Genomic DNA, 26,570 nt, shown 5'->3' with positions numbered 1-26,570 from the left:
TGGTAATCTCCCCAGCCTGCCTCCACAGGACCTGGGCTGGGAGAGTGCTCGGTTAACCCTACCTCATGTGGTATCCTGCTCATACCTTGCCCAGCCAACCACACACACACACACACACACACACACACACACACACTGACCGACTAGCTAACTGGCAGACACACACAGGCACACACAAAGACGGGCACACGCACAAAACGCGCAATATAAACACACACATAAATATAATGGCACGCGCAATATAAACGAACACATAAATATAATGGCACACACATAAAGAGACACATATTGTACTACCGGAAGCTTCTCTGTGGTTTACAGTGTGACAGCCATGTTGTGAGATAGTCTTTGCTCAACTCAGTTTGGTCCTGTCTGATCCAGGTCCTTAAGATCTAATTAAATGAGAATGTGTAATTAAATTCAAGGTTGTTATTCTAAAGAGCCTCAGCACAGGACTAGTAAAATGGCCTTTTTGTTGGGAATGTTTTGGAAATCAGCCGTTTTCAGACAACGTCATCTTTTGTGTCCATTGGCAGGAAAGCAATCGTGACTGAAGATCTAATCAGTCGTGAGGGGAATCCACACACACTGTAACAATAACACCACACACACTATCCAAATATACACACACGACAACTACTCAAGCTTACCACATACACACATTCCCACACAGTCAAACATTTTGTCACGCACTCGCATGCATGCACACACGCATACAAAGAAAGTTACCAACAAGACAGTCACACACTTGAGCCATAAAACATTTAAACCAATTAATCACTCAAATTTCTCCTGATATGCTCTCTCTCATCATATATTTTACACAAACACACACACCTACACACAAACACCCGGTCAGAGGTCAGATGTGATTAGGCCATCTGTCATGTGTTGGTGGATGCTGGTAGAAGCCTTTTCCTCTCGGACACAGTGAAGTAAGGTGACTTCAGGGATCTATTGATTTTCCCTCAGGCCCCCTGTGCTCTGGGGAAACATAAATATTATCATATTTTTTCCCCGCCTGGCAAATTTGGATGGAGCAGAAGTGATAGAATAAACCAAATCAATCTGGGTACGGACCAAGGGCAAGGAGTCTGCGGACTGGACTGTTTTAACAAAGTGCGAAGTTGATCAATTTGATTGTTCCCCTTAGAGCCTGGGGGAGGAGCCGGCCCTGATGCTATGGTGTCTTTTTTGTCTGTCTGTGTCTGTCTGTCTGTCTGTCTGTCTGTGTGTGTGTGTGTGTGTGTGTGTCTGTCTGTGCTTGTGTCAGGGGCGATTCTAGGATCAGTCTTTTAGGGGTGCTCAGCCCCCAATGAGAATGTGACATGAATACAGTACAGTGCCTTGCAAAAGTGCTAAACCCCCTTGCTAATAAATCCTTAATTTCACTGGATAACAATTCATTTATGTATTATTATGCAAAATATTGAATGAATGAATGAAAAAACTAAGGATGTCTCTTTCTTCATGAACTACCAGCATCAAATGATAATAAACAATAATCATTTATATTTTTTTATTATTATAATTTTTTGGGGTGCTGAGATGAAATTTGATGCTTGAGTACCCCACTGGTGTGTGTGTGTGTGTGCCTGTCTGTGTGTTTTTGGACTGGGAGGTGTTGTTGACCTTCCTGTCTGCTTTGTGACGGCACTCCGGCGCAGTGTGATGACAGCGGCGCCGTGTGATGACACGCAGGTGGATGAGCACTGATCTCAGCGTCTGGTTTCCGTTTGATCTTTCCTGGGTTTCCTCTGGGCTCTCTGTCTGACATTTGAGGACTGGGGTCTTCTGGGGATGAGCAAATGGACTTCAGACGGTTCATCCAAGCCATTCTCTGGACTACAATCTAATCTCTTCTTTCTGCACTGCACCAACGCAGAGTCGGGGGAGACGAAGCGCGGTTGATTGGACGAGGAATGATTGTCGATCATCCCATTCCCCGTGCCCCAACAAAAAAACACAAAAAGAGAAGATTTCATCTCCTTTTGCCCCTGAAAGAACAGGGAAGGCTGCCAGCTGACGACAGCCTTCATCTCTATCCAGGTGTTCCATATTTCCTACACAGTCTTTCCCAGACTGACAGGGCTATTAGAGTTAAAATGAGACTTGAAAATGGACGCCACTCGAGTAAATGACCTTTTGGAGTTATAGCCACATCAAGCAGAGGATAAGGTAGGAGACAAACTCCAGAGACAGATGGCTCTTCTCCAGGCATGACACCTTCTCTCTGTCCCCCCCCCCCCCCCCGCCTCACCTACCAGGTGACGGGACAGGGACACAGGAGTCCCTGCATGACCTCGTCCTGTCATCTTTCATGTCGGAGCCTCCTCATTCATCCACCACACATCTGCTCTGTGTTCGGGGGGCCAGGACCACGCCTGCTCTGTGTTCGGGGGGACAGGACCACGTCTGCAGAGCGAGCCGTTCACACGACGTCATGCTGACATCACAGGGGTTAGCTTTACTCTAAAGCTGTGGTCTCCAACCCTGGTCCTCAGGGACCCCCTGCCCTACATGTTTTAGATGTTTCCCTGTGCCAACACACCTGATTCAAATGAATGGGTCTTTATCTAAGCCTGATAATGAGCATGCATTTAAATCAGGTGTGTTGGCACAGGGAAACATCTAAAACATGTAGGACAGGGGGTCCCTGAGGACCAGGGTTGGAGACCACTCTCTAGGTGGATTTGCTTTTTGATTTTGTTCACGCGCATCCCGAGGGGAATTTAAAACCGCGTTTTGAGCTCCTGTCATCAAGCGGACGACCCCTTAGTTCCTGGGAGCGATTTGAGATCAAGTAGATGCTCACCCAGAGACGTCTCCTGCCTCCAACCTTGCTGTTGACTGCAAACAGTGGGCTGATTCATGAATGTCTTGTAAGGCGGTGTAACTTGCACTTTACCTGGGCCGATGAAACACCTGGGTGCTTCTGACTGGTCTGACTGAGGTTCAACCCTCCACCCAGCAGTGGAACACAGACCTGCACCCTGCCTTTGGAGTTTCACCTCCTTCTCTCCTCTTTCTCTCTGTCTCCGTCTTTCTCTCTTGCTCTGTTCTCTCTCTTCCTCCCTCCCTATCTCTCCGTTCTGTCTCTCTCTTCCTCCCTCCCTATCTCTCCCTTCTGTCTCTCCGTCTGTCTCTCCGTCTGTCTCCGTCTCCTCTCACACAAGCTCAAACACAAGCTCCAACACAGAATGTACAAGGATAAAAAATCGTTACCCTCCTTCTCTCTCTCTCTCTCTCTCTCTCTCTCTCTCTCTCTCTCTCTCTCTCTCTCTCTCTCTCTCTCTCTCTCTCTCTCTCTCTCTCCCACTAACTCACTCCCTTTCTCATCCTTCCCTCCGTCCCACTCTCCCTCCCTCTCCGTATTTGTGCTTGGTAAATAAATCTGATCAGGCGTTTCCTATAGTTTATTAGGCAGGAGAGGCTGAGGTAGTCTTGTGAGCGGGGAGAGTGCTGACTGCAGCACATGAGGGTGCGGGGAGGAGATTGAATGCATACAGGATAGATCGCTATAGAGAGACTGCGCTCAAACACGGCACCCTGAACACAAAACAAAACAGTGCTTTTAGAGGATAGCGATAGCCACACACTCTAAAGACACTTTTCGAGCAACTTGATTTAAGAAGAAACATTTTATTGATCATGCAGTGTGACACACATTCACCTGCACTTAAGTTAAGATTACTAACATCTATTTTGATATGTGAATATTAAGAACTTAATTAAATAAATCTGATAGGGGTGTTATTTGGGAGCTTGAACCTTCGTGGAGTTCAGACAATGGTACAGACACACTGAATGTCAAAAAACTGTACAGTAATTAAACAACCATTAGATATGATTGGAAATGGACCGCTGACAAGAACTGCATGTTATCCTATTCAAACAAAAAGACCTCTGTCAGCCTCCGAAACGACTGACAGTGTTCAGCACTGAGCGTGATTGCCATGTGACTGTAGAGAGTCCTACAAAGTACGTGAATCACATGAATAAATCACCACTCATTGTCCTTGCAGTGCCCCTTCCTGATTCACTTATTGACCGTTCCACCAGGACAGCCTGCTGTGCCCATTAATGTTCTGTGTTGTGCATGCTAACAGTTCCTTGGTACCTGTGTCAGGGCCATGTTAATGTTCTGTGTTGTGCATGCTAACAGTTCCTTGGTACCTGTGTCAGGGCCATGTTAATGTTCTGTGTTGTGCATGCTAACAGTTCCTTAGTACCTGTGTGTCAGGGCCATGTTGCACGAGCTGAACAGGTTTTCCCTTCAGTCCACTCTAGCCAATATCCTTATCTGTTATTCCATCCATTCCAATAATGTCGCCCGGCAAAATACTGAAGCGCTTGAATCTCTGTTCTTCCACTGAACCGGACCATTCCTAAAAGCTGCTCAGCCATTCGCATGCGTGGCAGAGCAGCAGATGTTTCCACATACAGACGAATCCGCGAGGTGTTTGCAGAGGCATGCTTGGCTATATTGTGCCAGGATTAGAGAGATATTTTCTCTGCTGTGTGCTGTGTTCTGTGTTCTGGCCAGGTTGGCCGTTTACTCGCTGTTTCAGATCAACGTCGCCTCAGGGTTTTGCAAGGGCCTGGCTGTGGAATCAGCCCCCCCCCCCCCCTATGTGGGGTTCAAGACACCAGCAGCTAAAACGTGCAACATTTTGCCCACCGGCTCCTTGGCAGCTTGACCGTTCCTCTGTGCCATGTTCGGTTAGATAGGATGGCAGGAGGAGGTCCATTTGAAACACTGACTCAGGGATTATGGTTTCAAGGTATTTATGCAAGCCTTGGTGTTTTTATTTACAATGCCATGCATGTGTACATGAGTACACACACACACACACTCGAACAGCAGAGGGAAGTTGATGATGCCTCCAGAATTTCGAAGAATGAAATATCTGTGCATGAACGGCAAACTGCCAACTCCGTGAGGAAATAAATAATCTGGGACGTCACGTCTGGGCTCCTGCTGAGTGAGATATCCCTAAATCTCAAATCCCCCACAAGCAGGAGAGAGCAGATGACAGACTTGGTTAGTATTCATATCTAGAGCCCCTTGGCCAAAGCTGTGCTAGCATCAGAGTAGGGGAGGAAGCAACTAGAACGCTTCTGTCCTCCCTTTGGATCCTTCCTGCCTTCCTCTGTCACCTCCGGATCTGCCCCCACCCACCCCACCCGCACTCCCCCCTTCTCACAGCTGGAACGTCCAATCATATCCCATTGCTGATCAGTGCCAGACATGTGTGGAGACGGCACAGCCCCGGCGCTAACTATGGCGTGGTGTCGTAACAGCACACCCTGATGCTGCTAGATTCGGAAGGCTGGTGGGGCAGTTCAGTCAGCTTAACTGCGTGAACCACCGGTGTTGGAGAGCGAATTCAGAGCCCGGATGAACAGCTGTTTGCTTGATTGAAGATTTTCAGTTGAGATGGGGTGTGAAAGCCTTGTTAGCCTGTCTAATAAACTTGCTTGGAATAAAAATTGCTTGGAAGATGGTCTTTGAAGACATCTCCAGTCATTAAATTCTGCACTAAAGTAGTAAATTAATCGTCAACTCTCTTACATGTTGGAGTATTTTACGTAGACCTTTATAAAAACCTCTGAGAGCTGTTAATAAAAAAATGTGATTCAATTTCTCTGTGCTTCGAAGAGATCAGAGCGCGCATAAGGCACAGTGTGTGATTGCTGCGTCTTGGAACCACTAAAATGGGAAACCATGAATCTTTACAAATCGTCAGCTGCAGCATCCACTTCATGAACCTTCAGATCCTCATAAATCCATGTAAAATAGACCCGCAAGTGTCTGCGAGAGAGGGATAAATGGCTCAGGAAACACACTCCGATTACCATCTGTCATCCCATGATCATCACTGTAGCTATTGGCTGACAGGGCACTCTTTAAGGAGCATTTCATTCTCTTTGGTCCACACTGCAACACACACACACACACACACCATATATGCATGCACCCACACACACACCATATATGCATGCACCCACACACACACACACACCATATATGCATGCACCCACACACACACACACACCATATATGCATGCACCCACCCACCCACCCACACACACACACACACACACACCATATATGCATGCACCCACACACACACACACACACACCATATATGCATGCACCCACACACACACACACACACACACACACCATATATGCACGCACCCACACACACACACACACCATATATGCACGCACCCACACGCAAACGCATTCGCACACACATACGTTTGCATTCCACGCACACACACACGCGTGCACAGCCACCATATGAATGAAACATGCATTACAGATCTAAGATGGCAACTTCAGAAAACTCTTGTGATTAAAAAGATAAGTTTTTGTTTTATCAGCCCTTCCTCACCCCTTTACATTTACATTTAGTCAAAAAACAGGTAACATTCACTTAGTCACAGTGTTGGAATATCTCTGTTCTTATCCACATTTACATTTAGTCATTTAGCAGACGCTCTTATCCAGAGCGACTCACAGTAAGTACAGGGACATTCCCCCCGAGGCAAGTAGGGTGAAGTGCCTTGCCCAAGGACACAACGTCATATTGGCGGGGCGGGGAATCGATCCGGCAACCTTCTGATTACTAGCCCGACTCCCTCACCGCTCAGCCATCTGACTCCCTTTATCGGCTAATTTGCATAATCAGCCATGGCTTCTGTCACAGGCAATGACCACAGTGATTTCCTCCTTGAAATTCTGGGTCAATTCGTAGGAAATGTCACCAGACGTATTGGTCGTCATGGTGACTACAGTGTATTGTCATGTCCCTTATCTGCATTGTGGGCGACGTTTGGTTAAACATGTTGACAAACAATTGATTGAGGTCAAGCTGTCCACTTTCTTATTTGCAGACACGTTGGAGCTTAAACTGTGAGAACTCAAGTGATTTCCAAGGAAAAAGAAGGCGGTTTATTGGCTCTTCACCTTCTTAATGTAATGACCATGTAATTCCACAGCACTCTCCATGTGTGGCCATCGTTTGCATTAGCGCTGACATTTGTATTAGCAGAGTCGCCACAATGTAACAATCTTTTTATGACTGCGGTCTCTCTTAAAATGGGCTCGCAGCCATTGCGTACATATCCCAGATTAGACTCGTCAATACACTCCTTGACGTTCTTATGGGCAAACTATAGTATCTCATTTTATATATCCCTGTCACATACTTCCCCTTACATAGTTACAAGTTATCATTTAGAGTTTGCCGTGACCATTTGCCTCACACAGGAAGTGCTAACATGATTAGTTTCTTCCTTGATTAGTCTGACTTCCTGTTCGCTTTCATCCGTTTTGTAAACAGAAGCTGAGAGAAACATTCATGGTTTTGAAAGTACATTTATGAATCATAATACTCTGGCACAAGTGAGAGACAGTATTGTAGATAGGCCATCCTCGCTCGCCCACCCTGGCGTGAGGAGATAATGCTGTGGGAAGGTGTCTGTGGAGTCTGGGATGTGGAGATAATCGTCATGAATGTGAAAGGACAGGCTTTATGACGACGGTGATGATGATGAAGACCTTAGTTTGAACAAAGTGTGCTGTGGGGGAATGTGCTGAACAATGTGTGTTTACTTGTGTGTGTGTGTGAGAGAGAGAGAAACAGAGAGGGAGAAACAGAGAGAGAGAGAGAGAGAGAGAGAGAGAGAAACAGAGAGAGAGAGAGAGACGGAGAGAGAGCTTGATTTGAAAGGGAGCATGTGAAGGTCAGCTGATGCAGCGCCGCTAGACTCCCAAAGACTGGAGGCTTGTCATGGTGGGGTTTTCGGAAATGCTTGGAGGAAGGTGACTTAAGCTGCAGTGTGTTGAATAACCCAGTCTAACCCTGTCTCCTCTGTCTTTTCTCCTCTCCCTGCCTCCATCTCTCTCTCTTTCTTTCTCTCTCTCTCTCTCTCTCTCTCTCTCTCTCTCTCTCTCTCTCTCTCTCTCTCTCTCTCTCTCTCTCTCTCTCTCTCTCTCTTTCTCTCTTTCTCTCTCTCTCTCTCTCTCTCTCTCTCTCTCTCTCTCACACACACACAAATCTCCTCCGATGTAATCCCTGCATTTGGATTGCACACAATTCTTTTCACCTCGTTTTTGATATCTTTCTTTCTCTCTTTCTTTCTATTCATCCCTCTTTCTCTCTACCCTCTCTGGCTCACTCTCTCCTTCTCTTCCTCTACACCCCCCACCCCCTCTTCATGTCTCTCTCTCCTCATCTGCCTATCGTCTTAAAACCCCCCTTGTCTCTCTCTCTCTTCTCCCCTCCTCTTCCTCTCTCCAGGTTCCCTGACGGTGTCCATTACAGACATGCGTGCTCCAGTGGTGGGGGGCTCCGGGGGGGTCTACGCTCTGTGCTCAGCGCATCTGGCCAACGTTGTCATGGTAACAAGTCCCCATCATCATCATCATCATCATCGCCTCCATCGTGACGCTTGATAACAGTATCAGTGGAAGGACACAATGTCAGAGCCGTCCCCTCAGACTGAGATCTACTATGCAGCATCCCACGGTCCTTCTGTTTTTAGTTCCTCTCTCGCTACGTTCACAGAAACCCTTTGCGGACCTCAGCAGGTGTGAGTGGGATGGGGTTTGGTTGAAAGACCACACAGAGCCGTGGGTCTATATTGATATGATGAGATAGGGATTTTCATAGCCGGCTAGCAAGCACTCTTTGGAAGAGAGCCATGGAAAATTCCAAGACCTCCATGACCTCACCATGATGTGTCGACAAAAAAAGCTTTAGTAGCAGATGATTGGGGAACTCAAATTAAGGTTCTGATTGAGGCTATGGAACATTTTCAGTTTCAAACATTGTTCAGATTATTCTCATTCTTCTCTCTTTACATCCTTTTGGAGCTGTTATAAACGGCCAGCCTCTTTAGTCGCATGTTGCTGTCTTGTTTAGAAGTGCAACATTTCAATCCACAGATAGTACAAGCTAAGAAAATGTCCTTCAATACTCCCTGAGAAATTGGTCTGTGAAATGTCTGCACATCCAAAAAACAAGATGTGCGATCACACACTACGCATGTGTACATGTTGTGCGAAAATGCACTCATGCGTCTGTGTTTGTGAGAAAATGTGTCTGTGTGGTGCAAGAGTGTTTGAGTGCTTTGGTTAGCAGGCTTGAAAATGAAATGTCTCAACACATTCTATCAAGAAGATTCAGCCCTGTGTGAGATCTGATGAATCATTGTCACTAGCATAGACCTTCTCTAAGGCCAAAGGAGATGCCAGTTAACATATGAATCAGAATGGATCAACTGGCCCAAAAGCAGCATCCACGATGTTGACGTATGCTTGTGACACGCCCGAAGACACAATGTTTTTTTGGTGCTCTTCGTGTCGTTGCTTTTCAAAAACATGTTCTCCTTATGCTCTGGCGAGTTTAGACTTTTAGTTTGAAAAATGGCTTCCTTTACAGAACACCCTCAGCAAACCGCCACTTTTGTCTGTCATGAAGCTTTATCGACAAACAGTTTTTAATCTGCAGGTTTTGACTGGGGAGTATCTCTTCAGTTCTGCGTAGCCGGCTTCCCTATCCCTCTCTGGGGACCCGGAGCAGATACTTTACTTTACAGTCAGACTCATTTTTCATGGGAAACATAGTGTTATCTACTCAACCAGGTTGAAATGAATTTTATATGCACCGCTGCCAGTCTCCATGTGAGTGTTTTTGTTAGAGAAAGTGAGTGTGTGTGTGTGTGTCTACGCCTTAGTGCTGTTTGTTCATCATATTCCTCTCCTTCAAAACCAAAGCACACTCAAGTTCAGATTTCACATTCCAAGGCTCTTAAAAGCCAGCGATGAAAGTGTGTCCAAAAAAAAAAGCTTTCATCGACGATAAATATAGGGGGTGTGGCTTTGTACCACCTTGTGAGCCGTGTCATATCCTGCTCTCTGCAGCGGCGAGCACACGATCAGTAAGAAGCATGTGTGCGCACGTCTCCTGACCCAAAAGGTCAGATGGCTGAGCGGTTAGGGAATCAGGCTGCCGATCAGAAGGTTGCCGGTTTGATTCCTGGCCGTGCAAAAATGACGTTGTGTCCCTGGGTAAGGCACTTCACCCTACTTGCCTCGGGGGGAATGTCCCTGTACTTACTTTAAGTCGCTCTGGATAAGAGTGTCTGCTAAATGACTAAATGTAAATGTATGGGATTCTGTCAAAAACTAGGGGTGTGAAAGTAAAGCTCACATTCAAAACACCCAAAGTCACTAAAGTGTTTAGATATATACAGCCTCTCACTCTGATTTGTTGATATCTCCTTCTTCTGACACCTTTCATTTATTTGTGGGAATTATTGCACTTTTATGGGACCAGTTTTTCCCCTGTCATAACAAACATATGGCTGGTGAATGGTTCATACAGTAAAAGTCCTTCTTTATTGACTTTCTTTCTGCATCTTCCATCTTCCATGCCTGGCACTCAGCTTGCCTTCCACCGCGGGGAGAAAAACAAGAATGCTCCCATTCCTCACAGTGCAGATGACTAAGGAAGAGCCACGTGATTGGTGCAATTATTCATCACGGCAAATGAACGTGTTATTCTAAAAGCCAGGGCCATTTTAGTTTTCATCCCGGGAGAATCACATGGGATTTTAGCGGCCTGTTCTCACCCTCCATGAAGACATTTTAGCCCAGATGAATGGAATGCCACTGAGGTGGACTCTGTCAATGGAAAGCAGCCAGGAGGATAATCATATCTCTGTCTCATATAGGTGCCTGTGACTCCCTGTATGGGTATGTAGGATTGCTCTGTGCTCAAACAAATGTCCCAGTAGCCGAGGACCCTCATCCACAGGTCCTGTAAGGTGTGAGCTGTGAATATGCTGGTTTTTGGACCTCATGTCTCCCCCTTTGTGTTCTAGAACTGGGCAGGGATGCGGTGTCCATACAAGCTCCTGCGAATGATTCTAGCGTTGGTGTGCAGTAAGTTCACTTCTTTTCTCTGCTCTCAAAGACCTTTACAGTACTGATATGGTGTTTGTGTGTTTGACTAGGATCAAATAAATGATGTTTTCTTTGAAGAGATTCCCCCACTAATGAAACGTATGGCTTTGTTTCATCTGCAGTAGATGTCGATGCACTTACACATTGTCTAATTGACTTACCTGGTCTAAAAATGAGCAGGATGATGAGTTCTTTGTGTAGGCATTTTAATGTGTGGGGGTGAGTGACTGGCTGGTTACAAATATGCAGTGTTGTTTTCTAAGTATGTTAGTCATACTCTGTGGCCTTTTACACCACATGGGGCTAACTCACTATGACTTTCATTAGTGAGCAATATGTCCCCCCCATCTGGCCAGTGCCTCACTCCATCATGCCTTAGCCTCAACTAGACCACGTTTGAGCAGCTCTCTCCCACGCAAACCTAGTCAACGCCACCATATATCCATTATCTCATCCCCAGCCTGACTGCACTGTAAGTAGAGGCCTCGCAATAATCCTAGCTTTAGTCTCCGCTGTGACTGGAATCCCCACTTGACTCCAGTCGTACTCTTTCCCTCCCACACCCCCTCTAATCCCTCCACGCCCTCCGACACCTCGCTGAGCGTGTTCCCTCCCTGCTCTTCTCTCCTTCTCTGCGTGGCAGTGAGTTCGGAGGTGGGCCGGGCCGTGTGGCTGCGTTTCTCTCCGCCCCTGCCCTCCTCGGGGCCCCAACCCAGCTTCATGGCTCACCTGTCGGGGGCGGTGGTGGGCATCAGCATGGGTCTGCTCATCCTGCGCAGCTACGAGGAGAGTCTGCAGAAGCAGTGCTCCTGGTGGGTCATCGTCTTCTCCTTCATCACCTTCCTCCTCTTCGCCATCTTCTGGAACATCTTCGCCTACGAGCTGCTGGGGGTACAGATCCCGCCCCCTCCCTGAAGAAGGCCGTCCCACTTCATCCACGTTGCTCCGCCCCCTTGTCATTCCGGTTTCCACTGAGCATTGAGAGCCCGATGCCCCCTTTTATCACTCAACCACTCTCACCCGCCACCGCCTGCTCACACACGAAACATTCACAACACGGTAAATCATTGAAATTCTACTTGTACAGAACAAGAATCCCCCCATTCAAAAAAAGGATGATCAAAAAGTTCCAAGTAAGACGCCTGTCATTAGAAAAGGGATTACCGTAGCAACAAGTCCAGGTGAAGGCTCCTCCCTGAGTTGCCGTGTAAAAAGTCTCACCACATTTAAATGTTGTAAACATCATCGAGCTTCATAAACCTCGAGGTCAAACCCGTAAGAGAGACTTTCCCCATCATGCTCTCTGATATGTGCAGAATCAGTTTGCCATCCCCGAGGGATCTGTAGTGTTTATGGTTTTCAGTTACCTGGAGAGTTCTACTTCTGCCAGTCTTCATATACCACAACACTATATCTAACCTGCACTGTGGGTAAGAAAAGGTATTATATATTAGAAGCAGAGAAGAAGTTGGGAAATATGTGAATGGAAATGACAGAGATGTAGGGGCAAAAAAAAGAAAAGGGATTTTTTTTATTTTTATGTATTGCCCCTTACCATCACCACAGATGCCAGCAAGTGAGATGCTAGTCATTAGCCAGTAGCCTGCTAGTCATTAGCCAGTAGCCTGCTAGTCATAAGCTACTAACTTGCAAGTCACTAACCTGCTAGCCACACACCTGCTGTCATTTAGCTTCTAACCTGCTATGTGCTAGCTGCTAGTCACTAGCCACAACTAGCCCACGATCCATTAACTACTAACCTGCTGACCACTAGCCTGCTAATGCACCATGCTAGCACATCTTTTACCTCATTGTCATCAACAACGGATACTGCTGAGCTGAGTTTTGTCAACACTCTAAACACAACTTGTAAGTAGCTGCTTCAGTTACGCCATTTTTAAGAACCACTGCCGACTTGTGTAAGTCAGGGCAGGAAAAAAACGAAGAGACATATACATGGGACGCTATTCTCAATCCAACAGGCCCAGCTAACCGGGGATGGCAAGGACTTGTCAGCATCTTCCTTCGACCTTTGACCTCCGACCTTTGTGTCCTAGTAGACATTGGGGTCTGGCAAAAAGACCAGTCTATACCTCAGTGTCTCAATCTTAGGGACTGTATACTTTTGTAAAGGAATGTACCTATACAAATGAGTGTTAACCTTTCTGAGGGGGTTTCTTGATAGTGGATGTGTATATGTTCATAATTAAGAAAATATTTATTTTTTATTGTTTTTCCTTATAAAAGAAAATGTTTCAAATGGTGCAGGCTTAATGCGATGATTGTTCTTCTGATTAGTTACAACAGTATGGCTTTCATCCTCAGAACGTAATCTCTGTGCAGAAATCCCTGGTTATTACGATAACACACAAATGACCGAAGTTTGCTTGACTTTATAAATCTTAGTGCTTTACAGTAAAAGCCATAGAAGAACCAACTCAACGGCTGAGGTGAAAATGGTCTTCTGTGGAAAAAATCAGCGGATTGCTAGTATGCATCAGTGAACGTTTGTCCTTCAATAAGGGTATATGGTCTGAAACGAGACTGATGATACAGGATAAAAAAGCCAAATTATTGTTTCTGCAAGTACACGCCTGCTAAACTCTAGTCTGTCTCTCAGAAGGCAAGTTATAGTGTTTTTTTCATGTAGTTAGAAACATCTTTATAACTGGGCTGCTAGATATTTAGCCACAGCTTCACGACACAGTTGCAGATTCCATGTCCTTCCCTGTCTTTTGGTAATGACAAATACTTACGAGTGACTTGTCACAAATGATCTCATAGACTAAATTAAGGACCTTTTGACTACATTTGAAATTCCATAACTGATACTAAATCTTCTTTTTTCTTTAAAGTTCCAATTAGTAAATTAATCTTTGTGGTTTCTGACTGCTTTGGAAAAGTTATCTAAATGTCAATATTTACATTTGGTCGAAAACATTATCCTTTTCACAAAAACAAAAGCCATCCAGTGAAAAAACGAATTTGAGAACTTCGTTTATTGAATTAAGTTAGCCTCATGCCTGGGGGAATTAATTCCGTGGCATGATGATAAAAATGTGTTGGGGTCGATAAAGGGCTAGCAGCGAACAACTGCTATGTTTTTATAAAATCCCAAATTAAGGAACTCCAATATAGAACCCCTTTCCAGATATTAATTCGGAATGACTTGGGGGGTTGATAGAAAACAACAGTGAATAAGCACCACTCTCCTGTCATCCCAGTAAAGATACAACACACTGGTCTAATGACGGAGCAAAGTGTGCCGGCGACCTTTGTTATCCTCATAATAACGCGGGCTCAAGTCACAGAATTCATGAAAATGTTTGTCTTTCCCCCTCTGTCTCACAACACTGCCTGTGTATGTGGAAGAATCACGGGAAATGAGAAGCGCGTGTATCTTAATGAACCAGATGCAGAGTCTGCTGGAGTGGTTTATGAGTTTATTAATCTTTAAGCCAAATTACCTGGCTTTGAGTTGGATCAAGAGACTTTGCCGCCTTATTTCTTAAACTCTCCCACTCCTCGCATAGTAGCAGTGGATCTAGGATGTGTGTATATATATATATACACACACACATACACAACAACACATATATATATAAAATGTGATGGAGGAGCAACTGCCATCTACCATCTGATAAATGTGACAGCTTTGGATGATGCCAGTGTGCGCCTGTGAGAAATGGGGGGAGAGAGAGAGGGGGAAGACAGGGAAGGAGGAATGGAGGTGGCACTACCCATAAAACACAGCTGGAGCTGTAAAGCAGCTGCGTGTGCCTTCATATCTTGTCGCGTGCACATCACAACGCCCCCAGTGTCACAATGATGTATGGCTGTTACTGTGTTGTTTTACTAGGACCCTGAGCTAAGCTGTAAACAAAACGTATTTTTTAATAAGTAAACCTGACAGGTTGCATGATGCTGATTTAATTGCGGTGTTTGAGTGACGAATTGGGCCGATTGGGGAAGCCCGGTAAGGAATAGCATGTGTAGAATAGGCAGCGAGCTATACCATCTGATCCATTAAAACAATGCTGCTGACCCCCACCCCCCATTCTTTTGAGTTGGTATGTTCCAATTCAATAGCTTTACATTTGAGGGTTTAATTGTAACCATATAATCACTTATCAATGTTGACCTTTTTTTTTTCTCTTCACCCTATGGAAATGGGACCAACATAGCGCCCAGTCTGCCTGTAATATTTCATGGATCTTTTAAACCCTGCTTTACAGACTCTATTTAGTCTATGGGCCTTTTCAAAGACAATTTCCATGTTCATTTAACTTTTTCTGTGCTTGTCTGTTTCAAAATGCAACATGTCTTTGTAGCAAACATACTTGAGATTTCTCTGATAACTGTTACTACTGTACTAAATACTCCATATATTCCTGTGTTTTGTCATAGGTGAGCTTTTGTGCACTTTCTGTAATGTGGTAAACTGACATGTGTATTCGTGCCATAAGTTATAGTGCCATACTTTATTTTATGCTTCGATAGGTATAACCTCCATATCCCAATCCATTGTGCTGTTACGCCTATTGCCTTGTGACATAGTGTGTCGACACATTCAAAACTAAGCAATGGGTTAGATGGCAGCTCTGCTGAGCATCTGCAACTATACAGGTCATCGGTTTGAGAAGTCACAGCAGCACCTGAATCTAAATTTGTGTGGCAAGTGTGGAGTATATCAACCAAGCTTGATAGGAACATGCTGCCATTGTTGTGAACTGGCAGATCGCTTTCTCCCTGTTTGGGTGTGTGTATGCGTGTGTCGTGTGTGTGTGTGTGTTTCAATGGTGAATTACTTGAAAATGGGATAGGCCTGCTTTTACAATAAGCTGTATGAAGCAGGATACTGTAACTCAGCTGACAGATAACTGTTACTCTATTTTCAATAAGAGGCAAAAGAAGCAAACCAGCGCATACCTTTTCTCACTCAACTTTTCCGTGTTTAGGATGAGTTAAAAGGAAGTGATATTGTATGAACCAACTTTCAACTATCCGACAACTGCACAGGAGTGCTATCATATTTCTTATCAAAGCTTACGTTCATTACTGCTGACTATTAGAGAAGATTTAGAAAACAGAACTTGGCAGAGGTGTTTAATGGACACCGTCTGGTACATGGTAACCTCTGTGCTGCTGTAGTAGAGTTCACTGGCTGTCTCGCTTTGATGAAATGGTGCCAAGCTTTGGAGGATTAGCCTTCAAATTTAGACCAGAGGTTGTACAGATACAGCGTTTACAAGACAAAAAAAGACAAAAAGAGAAGCTATTTTTCTCTGGGTCAAGAAGAAACATGAAAACTAAATTTATGTAAATATGGATAGTTTATATTAAAGTCTTCATTAATTATTTCATTAATGTATTGTACTTTTTAAATGTTATGAACACAACCATTTTATATTGTACATATTTTGTTTTATTTTGTACTGGTCATTGTACTTGCTTTAATTTCGAAACAAAACAAATAAAGAACGATACTGTGGCAAGGCCTCTACTGTTCCACTTGCAGGGCAGACCTTTTGTGTTTGTTAAGTGAAAGGTCGATTGTATTTACCATGGTAGGGTTAACTGCCAATAAAAAGACAATACGTCTAATTAGGTGATACAATGTGGGGAATGTTGATTAGATACATAAATTATAACAATGGATACTTAATTTCAAATATTTACTTTGGTATTTAAAGGCACATGAAGTATACATACTGTACAGCAGAAGACAACATTTTGCAAAGGTTTAACAATGATGAGGCGGGAAAATGTACAGGCTACTTGGTCTTCTGTTTCTTGGTTGGTCTGTGGTCGGTGTCGGAATCTGAGGTATCATTGAGGCTGGCCTTCAGATTGAAGTCCCTTACTAGTGGAAGTTGCAGCTGATTGGCTACTGCCCATGCCCACAAACACAGCTCCACCCTATGGGGAGTCCAGTCACACTGGCTGTCCGCTGAGGGTGAAAGGGATGGATCAGCAAAATAAAACTGAGCAAATAAAACCGAATTCTGAACAGATATTCTTCCAGTCCTTTTAACAGACATAGTTAAGTCTAATGAAATACCCTGTTTTACAGGATACTGTATTAATGTGGTGTCGGACCTGTTGCAGTACATATGGACTGACTGAAGAGCAATGTTATGACTTAAGGACAGAAGGACTTAGTAAAGGGTCATGGTAATTATAGAACAAATGATCTGTATAAACCTGTTCAGGCAACCTTCAGTCACTTTGAACTTCCACACATAAACATAACAGTGCTGGACCAAGAACGCCATCACATGCAATCTATTTCAAAACAATGATGTCACGCGCACGCTCCCCAATGTTCCAACAAGTTACCTCACCTTTGTTAAGAGCTTTTGTGCGCTCAGTCACCTTGCTCAAGTAGAGCGCGTAGTGCTTAGCAGCGTACTGGATGGGCCCCAGTCCAGGCACACTCTCCACGGCCTCGTCAGCCATAAAGGCTGCCTCTTCCGGAGCTCCTGCTGCCAACACAGCTGGAAACACACGGACAGAAACGGACCATATAAAAGGCCAAGTTAAACCCTGCCAGAGACCCAATTGCTGATGTTTCCTGCATTTAAACTATCCTCTGACAGAAGTTAGGAGGTTCCAGTCCTCGAACTGTGCTGTGTAAGCTTTATTCAGCATGCTTAATGAGGAAAAAAAACATTTAGTCCACATTGAGGGTCACTAAAACAACATTGTGTATACGTATTCGTTCTTCTAAACATGCTTATTCTTAGAAAAGAAGACAGGAATGCAATCATCTAGTGCATCATGGCATAGTATAAGCTCCAATCCCAACCCCCCCTGAGTGGCCCTGTAGGGGCCCAGGTCTACCCCACTGGGCTGGAGGCTCTGCTGACCTGACGCGGTGGCTGGACCCAGGGCTTTGAGGGAGCTGAGCTCGGTAATGGCTGCCAGGACATCAGGCAGCAGGGTGAAGGCCTTCCTGGAACACCTCTCCACCACGTCATCGGCGTTGGTGGCCACCAACTGCTGCAGGCGGGGACGGAATTTCCCCCTCTGTGGATACAATCCGTCCAGTGGGGGATGAGAGTGGAGAATGTACGTGTTTTTCTTCTTCTTCTACCCGGGGAAAGACTGAGTAGATTGATAACAGCGTCTGCTGGTTGTGTTGAGCTCATACTGAGTTCTCTGTGTGGTGGAACACTCACGGTCAGTTTCCACTCCATCACTTTCACCAACTCTGGAAGGGTGATGTATCTATCAGGTCGCTTTGCAATAGCTTCAGGCAGCTCCAGCTGAAACCTGACCAGAGAAATGATTCTTATCTAAAGGCCTTCAGGTCCCCCCTCTCCCCCAAGTCATATAAAGCAGCATACAGAAAGTGGGATTCTTATCTAGAATTAAAGCCGATAAGCAGTGTATATGTGAACCTGTACAGGGAGTCAGATGGCTGATCGGTTAGAGAATCGGGCTATTAATCAGAAGGTTGCCGGTTCGATTCCAGGCCGTGAAAAATGACGTTGTGTCCTTGGGCAAGGCACTTTACCCTCCTTGCCTCGGGGGAATGTCCCTGTACTTACTGTAAGTTGCTCTGGATAAAAGCTTCTGCTAAATGACTTAATGTAAATGTCCCCTATGGTTTTAATGGGACTGTTCACTAATGCTGGTGAGCAAGGGGGTGTTGTGTGGTGCGGCTACTACCATCTGTCCAGGGTAAGCAGCTTTCCTGACTTCTTGCCCTTGACAAGGGACTTTGCCTCCACCACTGCCCAGTATTCTGCCTCCACTCCTCTCCAAACAGCCGGGTCTTCACAGGTAAACAGGGTTCGACTCATAACGACGCAGGTGAAAAAGATAAATGGGTTTACACCGTCTCAGACCTGCGTCGCACACACACACATCCATTCAAACACACACACACATTATTCTGTTCTACTTAAGGGAGTGCACACCGGTGACACAACAGAAGCATGCTGTCCACCACTTGCACGTAAACAAAGCTACCTCAATACCACAGCACACTGTCACTGCACACTATATTCTAGATATTTGACTCCGAATATATTTTAATACGTTTTAAGACATACTGCATACTCTCATTTCACTGTTTAACTTTAACAAAAAAAATATAAAACTAACCTGACAACTCTAAGAAGAGACCAAAATATAATGAATGAATAAAAGCTGTTTGTATACTTCCGTCAAGTGAAACTTCTTCACGCGAGATGCATGGTGGTCACAATACTATTTCCGGTTCCAGAGAACAACACTTGTTTCAAAAGGTTAGTCTTCCACAACTTTGACATATTACTGAGATCCGACAGTATTGTTGTTTTGAGAATAGACTTAATATCTTGTAGATAAATCATATGTAAAACAAAACTACATGTAATTGCAACTAAAACTGCCTGCAAGTCAGGACTGCTATGTTGATGTTGTTGCCACCAGTTAGCTTGCTAGCAAGCTCCATAGTAGTATGCTGGACAGCAATCGTTAGCAGACTAGCTTGCTAGCTACTGAAAGAATCCTTTTTGTAAACACGAGTAGTTTTCCTGGCAAAGGTGTTGGCTAGGGTTATATAGTGTTTGCTGGCTAAACAGCTACTATATTAACAGAAGCACACCGCCCAGCTTAAATTGCTTAGCCATCATTTTTGAGAGACTTGCCATAAGTGAAGAGACACGTTCATATTCAGACTAAAGGTAAACACCACAACTGTAGCAATTAAACATAACGTCTAAATGTACCCACTAGCAATCAAGTACATGGTGAACTTACTTTAATTAGAATCATCTTTACCTTGTTGTCTCGCGTTAGCTAGGCTAACCCCGATCGAGTTAGAACACTAAATTCATCACATTCAATGTCATGTCGAAACATTTTCTTACCACATGCTTATCTTGTGGCTAACCCCCTGACCAAAACATGCATAGCTAACAGCATTCCATGGCTGTCAGTTCCAAATACCAGAGGATACATAATTATATAATATATAATTGAGGGCGGATCCTTCCGTCAAAGTGTGTGGCGGAAGTTATATTAAATATAATGAAATGAAATAGCACTTGAACACAGTGTTTAACTAAACAAGGCCACTCCCCTTTCCTTCGCAGTGTGTTTCAGCACACCAGTGACACATTCCTTGCCATGGTCCAGCCTTAATCCTGTCCCCTTGGGACAGTCACACTGGACTCCAGCTCTGGGAGAATTAAGCCATCCGACATGCCCCTCCAGCCCAAGGAAGCGCACATTCTACACATCCATTCGTTAAAGGACTACGGGACTAAAGGTATCTGGGCTGGTGTTCTGCATTTTGTCTCGTTTACTTGTAGATCCAACCCCTGTCCATCTCAGGTGGTTTCCACCTGAGAGAGAGGGCATTGCCTTACACTAGCTCTCAGGGTTTCCTGCAAAAAATGTGTTAAGTAAGGTGGTAGGGTTTGCTGCCTAACTATTATTATATATTTTTTTAAGCTATGTGATATTCACATGTAAAGTAGAAGGAGATTTAAAAACACACAACTTCATATGTGTGTGGTCATGTGTGTGTGTGGTCCTGTGTGTGTGTGTGTGGTCCTGTGTGTGTGTGTGTGTGGTCCTGTGTGTGTGTGGTCCTGTGTGTGTGTGTGTGTGGTCCTGTGTGTGTGTGTGTGTGTGTGTGTGGTCCTGTGTGCCCCAGGTGAACTCTGACAGGACTGCATGAGAAGGCCCGTGTGTGATTCTACAGGCTGAGGCCAGCTGCTGCTGTCTGGAGTAAGTCTCTTGAGATGGGAAGCATTTCTGTGACTTTTGAGTATTTTGTCAATGTTATTTGACAGGGCTGAAATTCGTAACAAGACGCTTTATAGTGGAGTCACTTTGTAATTTGTTTATTCATAAAATATTTAAAATACTCCTGTAAACACATCTTGTATGAAGAATAATACACATAGACACACTCGCACACAGCGATTTTGTAAGCCCACTACTCACTATATCCATAACCATGTTCATCTTCTGCTATAAATAAGTACAACAAACTATGGTTTAGCTTTTAATTAGTGCTTTAAGTTGGTTTAGATGATTAACAACATGAAACAGCTCGATGAGCATATAAGACTATTTAGCCATGGGCGGCCAGCCAGTATTATCTAGATGTATAATTTATGTCTGAATCTGAAGACATATTGCACGATGGTGGTTAACATTACATTTACATTTAGTCATTTAGCAGACGCTCTTATCCAGAGCGACTTACAGTAAATACAGGGACATTCCCCCCGAGGCAAGTAGGGTGAAGTGCCTTGCCCAAGGACACAACGTCATTTGGCACGGCGGGGAATCGATCCAGCAACCTTCGGATTACTAGACCGACTCCCTCACCGCTCAGCCATCTGACTCCCACATTAGAACACATCAAGCTTGTGCTGCTAACAAGCTAGTGACTCTAGCAAGCTGTCTAGACTGGTGCGTAGCTAGTGGTTAGCAAGTTAGCTCATCATTTGGGTGCCCATCTTAAAATTATACAGATAGAAAAGAGGCGTGCTAGTGTCACGCAGCATCATTCAAATGGCACATGTAGCCAACATAGCATTTCTCAAAACTGCACTGCCTCCTTTTGGCAGAACTAGAGAGAATCACTACGATATTATTTTTGAACCGGGGCAGAAGTTGAGTGGAACATTTCCTTCTTCCTGGACCACCACCATGTGAGAATTAAAAATTTAATACTAAAAATAGTAATACTACTTAACCCTTGTGAACCTTCGGGTCACATGACCCAAAGGTTCACAACAAACCATCGTTTTGTTTCACAACAACTTTACCCAATACAAAAACAAATAAATGGCATTGTCTTTTAACCTTCGCGATGTGGGGGGTCTGAGACAGCCCGATGGTTAAAAGAAAATGCTTCATTTTGTTTTGGTTGGCTGTCTGAAGGTCATGGAGAAGATGTCTCGGGTCACCACGGCGCTAGGCAACAGCTCCATCAGCGGCCGCACCATGTTCTGCCACCTGGACGCGCCCGCCAACGCCATCAGCGTGTGCCGCGACGCCACGCAGGTCGTGGTGGCCGGCAGGAACATCTTCAAGATCTACGGCTTGGAGGAGGACCAGTTCGTGGAGAAGCTGAACCTACGCGTGGGCCGTAAGCCCTCCCTCAACTTCAGCTGTGCCGACGTCATGTGGCACCAGCTGGAGGAGAACCTGCTGGCTACAGCTGCCACCAACGGGGCGGTGGTCACCTGGAACCTGGGCAAGCCCTCTCGGAACAAGCAGGACCAGCTGTTCACCGAGCACAAGCGCACCGTCAACAAGGTGTGCTTCCACCCCACCGAGGTGTACATGCTGCTCAGCGGCTCGCAGGACGGGTACATGAAGTGCTTCGACCTGCGCAAGAAGGAGTCGGTCAGCACCTTCTCAGGTAGGAGGACGTCACAGCAGGAGGGGGAGGACGTCACAGCAGGAGGGGGAGGACGTCACAGCAGGAGGGGGAGGACGTCACAGCAGGAGGGGGAGGACGTCACAGCAGGAGGGGGAGGACGTCATAGCAGGAGGGGGAGGGGGAGGGGGACGGGGAGGGAGGGGGGGGGGGGAAGGGGGGAGGAGGGGGAGGGGGAGGGGGACGGGGAGGGAGGGGGGGGGGGGGAAGGGGGGAGGAGGGGGAGGAGGAGGGGGGGTTAACAATTTTGGAGAGATACACATCATAGAGAAATTGCAATTTACTTGCAGTACCTTGGAGATTAAAAACTGATGTGCACCATTAATATGTGTCAGAAAGAAATATTGGGTGTAAAACACTTAGACTGTAGGGATTTGTGCATGGAGCTGGCAGTGGTAATGACTCAAGTTTGTGCTCTGATGTTGTTGTTAAGGATCATTTTCTTTTTTGTTGTTTCGTTATGCATTTGCAACACTTTGAAATACAGTATGCAATCTACATGACAGCAATATTCTTTGTAAAAAAAAAAAAATAATAAACTGTCATCTCTCTCTTCCGTCCAGGTCAGTCAGAGAGTGTGAGAGATGTCCAGTTCAGCATGAAGGACTACTTTACTTTTGCTGCTTCCTTCGAGAACGGGAACGTTCAGCTGTGGGACATCCGGCGCCCCGACCGGTACGAGAGAATGTTCACCGCCCACACCGGCCCCGTGTTCTGCTGCGACTGGCACCCCGATGACAGGTGAGGCTGAGAGGAGGTGAAGAGGAGGTGAAGAACAGATCAAACTGCCCCTCTTCACGTAGCAAGGACTTTTCAGTCGTTAACTCATCATGTCTGTCTGGTTAGCTAGAACCTTTTCAAAACCGTTCCCTAACGTTTATTTAAGTAGGCGCACGTTACAAATGAACAGAGGAGATTCCAGTATGTTTGTTCACCAGGTGTTTGAACGGTTGTCAATGTGTATGGGGGTTTCTGTAGGGGTTGGCTGGCCACAGGCGGCAGAGACAAGATGGTGAAGGTGTGGGACATGACCACGAACCGGGCCAAGGAGATCTACTGTGTCCAGACCATCGCCTCCGTGGCCAGGGTCAAGTGGCGCCCAGAGAGGAAGTGGCACCTGGCCACCTGTTCCATGATGGTGGACCACAACATCTACGTGTGGGACGTCCGCCGCCCCTTCATTCCCTTCGCCACCTTCGAGGAGCACAAGGACGTGACCACGGGCATCGCGTGGCGCCATCAGCACGACCCCGACTTCCTGCTGTCGGGCTCCAAGGACAGCACGCTGTACCAGCACATGTTCAAGGACGCCAGCCGGCCCGTGGACAAGGCCAATCCGGAGGGGCTGTGCTTCGGCCTGTTTGGCGACCTGGCCTTTGCCGCCAAGGAGAGCCTCATCAGCGGAGACCCCAACAGGAAGCCGTACCCGGGAGGAGACCGCCGCTACCCCATCTTCTTCTTCAAGAAGCCCGACCTGACGGAGCAGTTTGCTCACGTGTCCAGCGTCCTCAGCGTGTTTGAGACCGACCTGGAGAGCAGCCGCATGGACTGGTTCGTCAAGACCGCTCGTCTCTACCTCCTCAGCGGGAAGCCTTTCGCAGAGCTCTGCGACCACAACGCCACGGTGGCCAAAGAACTCAACAGACCTCAGGTTAGTCAAGAGCACGTCTTCTGTAGAGCCGATTTAGTCTCCAAGACCACACGTGTGTTTCTAATTGCTCGCGATATAGACACTACAAAGACTGGTGTTTCGTGCGTAACAATGTCATATTATGGTTAACGATCTGTCTTTTTAACCTCTGTGAATCTGGCTAGGTTTCAACCACATGGACCCTGCTCCGAATCATGTTCTCCGACCCGGCCAACATCTCCACGCCCGTTCCAAACCACAACATGGGCAAGCTGGCCGCCTTGCCTCTGATGAACAGGTAACTGTCAGGGACCCCTCAGTGGACCGGCGTACGAGTCACGTCGTGTCGGAACGAGCCGCAGGGGGAACCTGACCCGCCTTCTGTCCTCCTCAGCTTCAGTATGAAGGAGATGGGCACGGAGAACCGGCTGGACCGCAACAAGGGAGAGAACCGCCAGGAGAACCCTCACCTGGAGCCGGGGAACTCTCACATCAGCAACAACAACGATGGTAGGACTACTTTAATAACTTGGGGGAGGAGGATCAGGAGGTTCAGATCAGGAGGTTTGAGGGAGGATCTGTGTTCAGATCAGGAGGTTTGGATTCCCCCGGTTCGTATGTATGTGTTCCTGATAGCCTGTTGCCTAGCGATGTGACTGAACGGCATGTAACTGTGGCTGGTGCAGAGAACGAGGAGACGGAGGGGAGCGAGGGCCAGGCGGAGTACATGTTCGGGGATGCAGAGCTGGAAGATGATGACCTGTACTCCATAGAGCAGGACAACCAGGCTGGTGAGTCTCCGACCACTGTCAAGACTGTTTGCTTCACTATACAAAAACAGACATGGGTCCAAATATATATATATATAAAAATCAAATATATTATACACGGCTTCTCTGCTTCTTGTGTTTGCCTAACCTCTGCTCCTCCTCCTCCCCATCCTCTCGTGTGGAAGCCGAGGAGCTGGAGTTCACGCTCCCCCAGGAGGCGTTCCCGCTGCGCCACGAGATCATGGACAACCCGTCCGCCCCGGAGCCCCTGCAGCAGGACAAGGCCGACTCGCCACACGTCAGCGGTAACGAGGCTGAGGTGGCCTGCCTGACGCCCATCGAGTCGCTGTCCCTCATCTCCATCTCCCAGCCGCTCTTCAGCCCCCACCTCCCCGCCCGCTTCTTCTGCCCCGTGGTGAAGGAGATGCTGGGCCACTACGCCGAGCAGGGGGATGTGCAGATGGCCGTGTCGGTGCTCATCGTCCTGGGAGACCGCATCCGCAAGGAGATCGACGACCTCACCCAGGTTGGAGGGGGGGGCGGGGGTGGAACAAATACTATTTGTACCAATCAAATTTTTTTTTTAATCCCCCTTATAGGATTGATTTTTAAACAGCAGCAGAACAAAAACAGATTAACAAACAACAAAAACACATTGGATGTGCTGGCTGTAGCCGACCGACATGTTTGGCGGCTACAACAACACGGAAGTACGATTATTTAGCTGCTGCTCAACAACAAAAACTTTTTTTTGTCTGTTCTTGAAAGTAGCTAATCTAGAATGTCGTCCATGAGGAATCACTGTCTGAAACGATGCATTACACGCCGCCTTCAGACGGCGTCTAAATGACACACTTGTGTGTGTGTCTGGATACAGGAACACTGGTACATGTCCTACATCGACTTGCTTCAACGCTTCGAGCTGTGGAACGTCTCCAACGAGGTGATCAAACTGAGCACATGCAGTGCCATCACCTGTCTGAACCAGACTTCTACCACCCTGCACGTCAACTGCAGTAACTGCAAACGGCCAATGAGCAACAAGGGCTGGATCTGCGACAGGTGAGAACCGGACACTCTCAAACCAAACAGCAGCAGCAGCAGTCAAGTCGTGGATTGTTTTAGCACCACATAGCTATCCCACATAGCTATAACAATACAAGACTAGCAACTCTTCTCTTGAAAACGCATCAAGGAGCCCTGTCGAGGTGTGCGTGAGAGAGAGAGCTAGACAGTGAGAGCTAGTGAGAGAGAGCTAGACAGAGAGAGCTAGTGAGAGAGAGCTAGAGAGAGAGCTAGTGAGAGAGAGCTAGAGATAGAGCTAGTGAGAGAGAGCTTGTGAGAGAGAGCTAGAGATAGAGCTAGAGAGAGCTTAAGAGAGAGAGAGAGCTAGAGAGCTTAAGAGAGAGAGCTAGAGAGAGAGAGAGAGACAGAGAGCGAGAGAGCTAGAGAGCGAGAGAGCTAGACAGACAGAGAGAGAGAGAGACAGAGAGCTAGAGAGAGCTTGTGTAATGCGTGTGGTTCCCACTGGCCGCCCGTGTCTCCCCAGGTGCCACCAGTGTGCCAGCGTGTGTGCCGTGTGCCACCACGTGGTGAAGGGGCTGTTTGTGTGGTGCCAGGGCTGCAGCCACGGAGGACACCTGGAACACATGATGAACTGGCTGAAGAGCAGCTCTCACTGTCCTGCTGGCTGTGGTCACCTGTGTGAGTACACCTGACCTCCTCCTCCCCCCAGCCCAGCTCCCACCAGCCCACCTCCACCCAGCGCACCTCCACCCAGCACACCTCCAC

At 46.5% G+C, this 26,570-nt stretch overlaps 3 protein-coding genes across 8 annotated transcripts in view; 2 read left to right on the top strand and 1 right to left on the bottom strand.

The window, feature by feature from the left end:
- The window catches only part of rhbdl1 (rhomboid, veinlet-like 1 (Drosophila)), a 39,700-nt gene extending 24,515 nt beyond the window's left edge, over window positions 1-15,185 (top strand). Inside the window, exons 6-8 of the mRNA XM_047031744.1 lie at window positions 8,316-8,416; window positions 10,903-10,963; window positions 11,628-15,185. Coding sequence (XP_046887700.1) covers window positions 8,316-8,416; window positions 10,903-10,963; window positions 11,628-11,899 — 434 coding nt within the window. The 3' untranslated portion in view covers window positions 11,900-15,185. The remainder of the gene's footprint in view (window positions 1-8,315; window positions 8,417-10,902; window positions 10,964-11,627) is intronic.
- A 1,206-nt stretch (window positions 15,186-16,391) lies between these two features.
- On the bottom strand, window positions 16,392-20,018 carry zgc:112496 (uncharacterized protein LOC541336 homolog). Of its 4 annotated transcripts, none has more exons than XM_047031780.1 (6): window positions 19,736-20,018; window positions 18,659-18,837; window positions 18,166-18,259; window positions 17,854-18,013; window positions 17,329-17,481; window positions 16,392-16,934 (listed from the first exon to the last, which is right to left on the bottom strand). In XM_047031780.1, the coding sequence occupies exons 2-6, from the start codon at window positions 18,790-18,792 to the stop codon at window positions 16,759-16,761; spliced, it is 717 nt and encodes a 238-aa protein (XP_046887736.1). In that variant the 5' UTR covers window positions 18,793-18,837; window positions 19,736-20,018; the 3' UTR covers window positions 16,392-16,758. The 4 variants fall into 4 exon arrangements, with proteins under 4 accessions (XP_046887736.1, XP_046887738.1, XP_046887737.1 ...); XM_047031782.1 differs by having other exon boundaries at window positions 19,757-20,018; XM_047031781.1 differs by having other exon boundaries at window positions 19,846-20,018.
- wdr24 (WD repeat domain 24) lies at window positions 19,189-26,568 on the top strand. 3 transcript variants are annotated; one of them, XM_047031695.1, is made up of 13 exons: window positions 19,189-19,239; window positions 20,071-20,246; window positions 20,637-20,710; window positions 21,562-21,645; window positions 21,878-22,361; window positions 22,943-23,120; window positions 23,358-24,030; window positions 24,195-24,307; window positions 24,404-24,519; window positions 24,696-24,800; window positions 24,965-25,305; window positions 25,657-25,841; window positions 26,329-26,568. In XM_047031695.1, exons 5-13 carry the CDS (start codon window positions 21,881-21,883, stop codon window positions 26,495-26,497), a joined length of 2,361 nt encoding a protein of 786 aa, XP_046887651.1. In that variant the 5' UTR covers window positions 19,189-19,239; window positions 20,071-20,246; window positions 20,637-20,710; window positions 21,562-21,645; window positions 21,878-21,880; the 3' UTR covers window positions 26,498-26,568. The 3 variants fall into 3 exon arrangements, with proteins under 3 accessions (XP_046887651.1, XP_046887649.1, XP_046887650.1); XM_047031693.1 differs by lacking the exon at window positions 21,562-21,645; XM_047031694.1 differs by lacking the exons at window positions 19,189-19,239; window positions 21,562-21,645 and adding an exon at window positions 19,578-19,659.
- Window positions 26,569-26,570: the final 2 nt, after the last annotated feature.

Source organism: Hypomesus transpacificus, chromosome 13, assembly GCF_021917145.1.
Source record: "Hypomesus transpacificus isolate Combined female chromosome 13, fHypTra1, whole genome shotgun sequence".
In the NCBI taxonomy this organism is placed as follows: domain Eukaryota; kingdom Metazoa; phylum Chordata; class Actinopteri; order Osmeriformes; family Osmeridae; genus Hypomesus; species Hypomesus transpacificus.
This window is presented reverse-complemented; position numbering and strand designations above follow the sequence as displayed.

Excerpts from the sequence above, each read along its gene's own strand:
- zgc:112496 (XM_047031780.1), bottom strand. The coding sequence starts at position 18,792 with ATGAGTCGAACCCTGTTTACCTGTGAAGACCCGGCTGTTTGGAGAGGA. Across the intron at positions 18,260-18,658 it reads CTGCTTACCCTGGACAGATG|GTTTCAGCTGGAGCTGCCTG; the intron begins GTAGTAGCCGCA and ends TTCTCTGGTCAG. Across the intron at positions 18,014-18,165 it reads TGATGGAGTGGAAACTGACC|AGGGGGAAATTCCGTCCCCG; the intron begins GTGAGTGTTCCA and ends TTGTATCCACAG.
- wdr24 (XM_047031693.1), top strand. The coding sequence starts at position 21,881 with ATGGAGAAGATGTCTCGGGTCACCACGGCGCTAGGCAACAGCTCCATC. Across the intron at positions 23,121-23,357 it reads GACTGGCACCCCGATGACAG|GGGTTGGCTGGCCACAGGCG; the intron begins GTGAGGCTGAGA and ends GGGTTTCTGTAG. Across the intron at positions 25,842-26,328 it reads AAGGGCTGGATCTGCGACAG|GTGCCACCAGTGTGCCAGCG; the intron begins GTGAGAACCGGA and ends GTGTCTCCCCAG.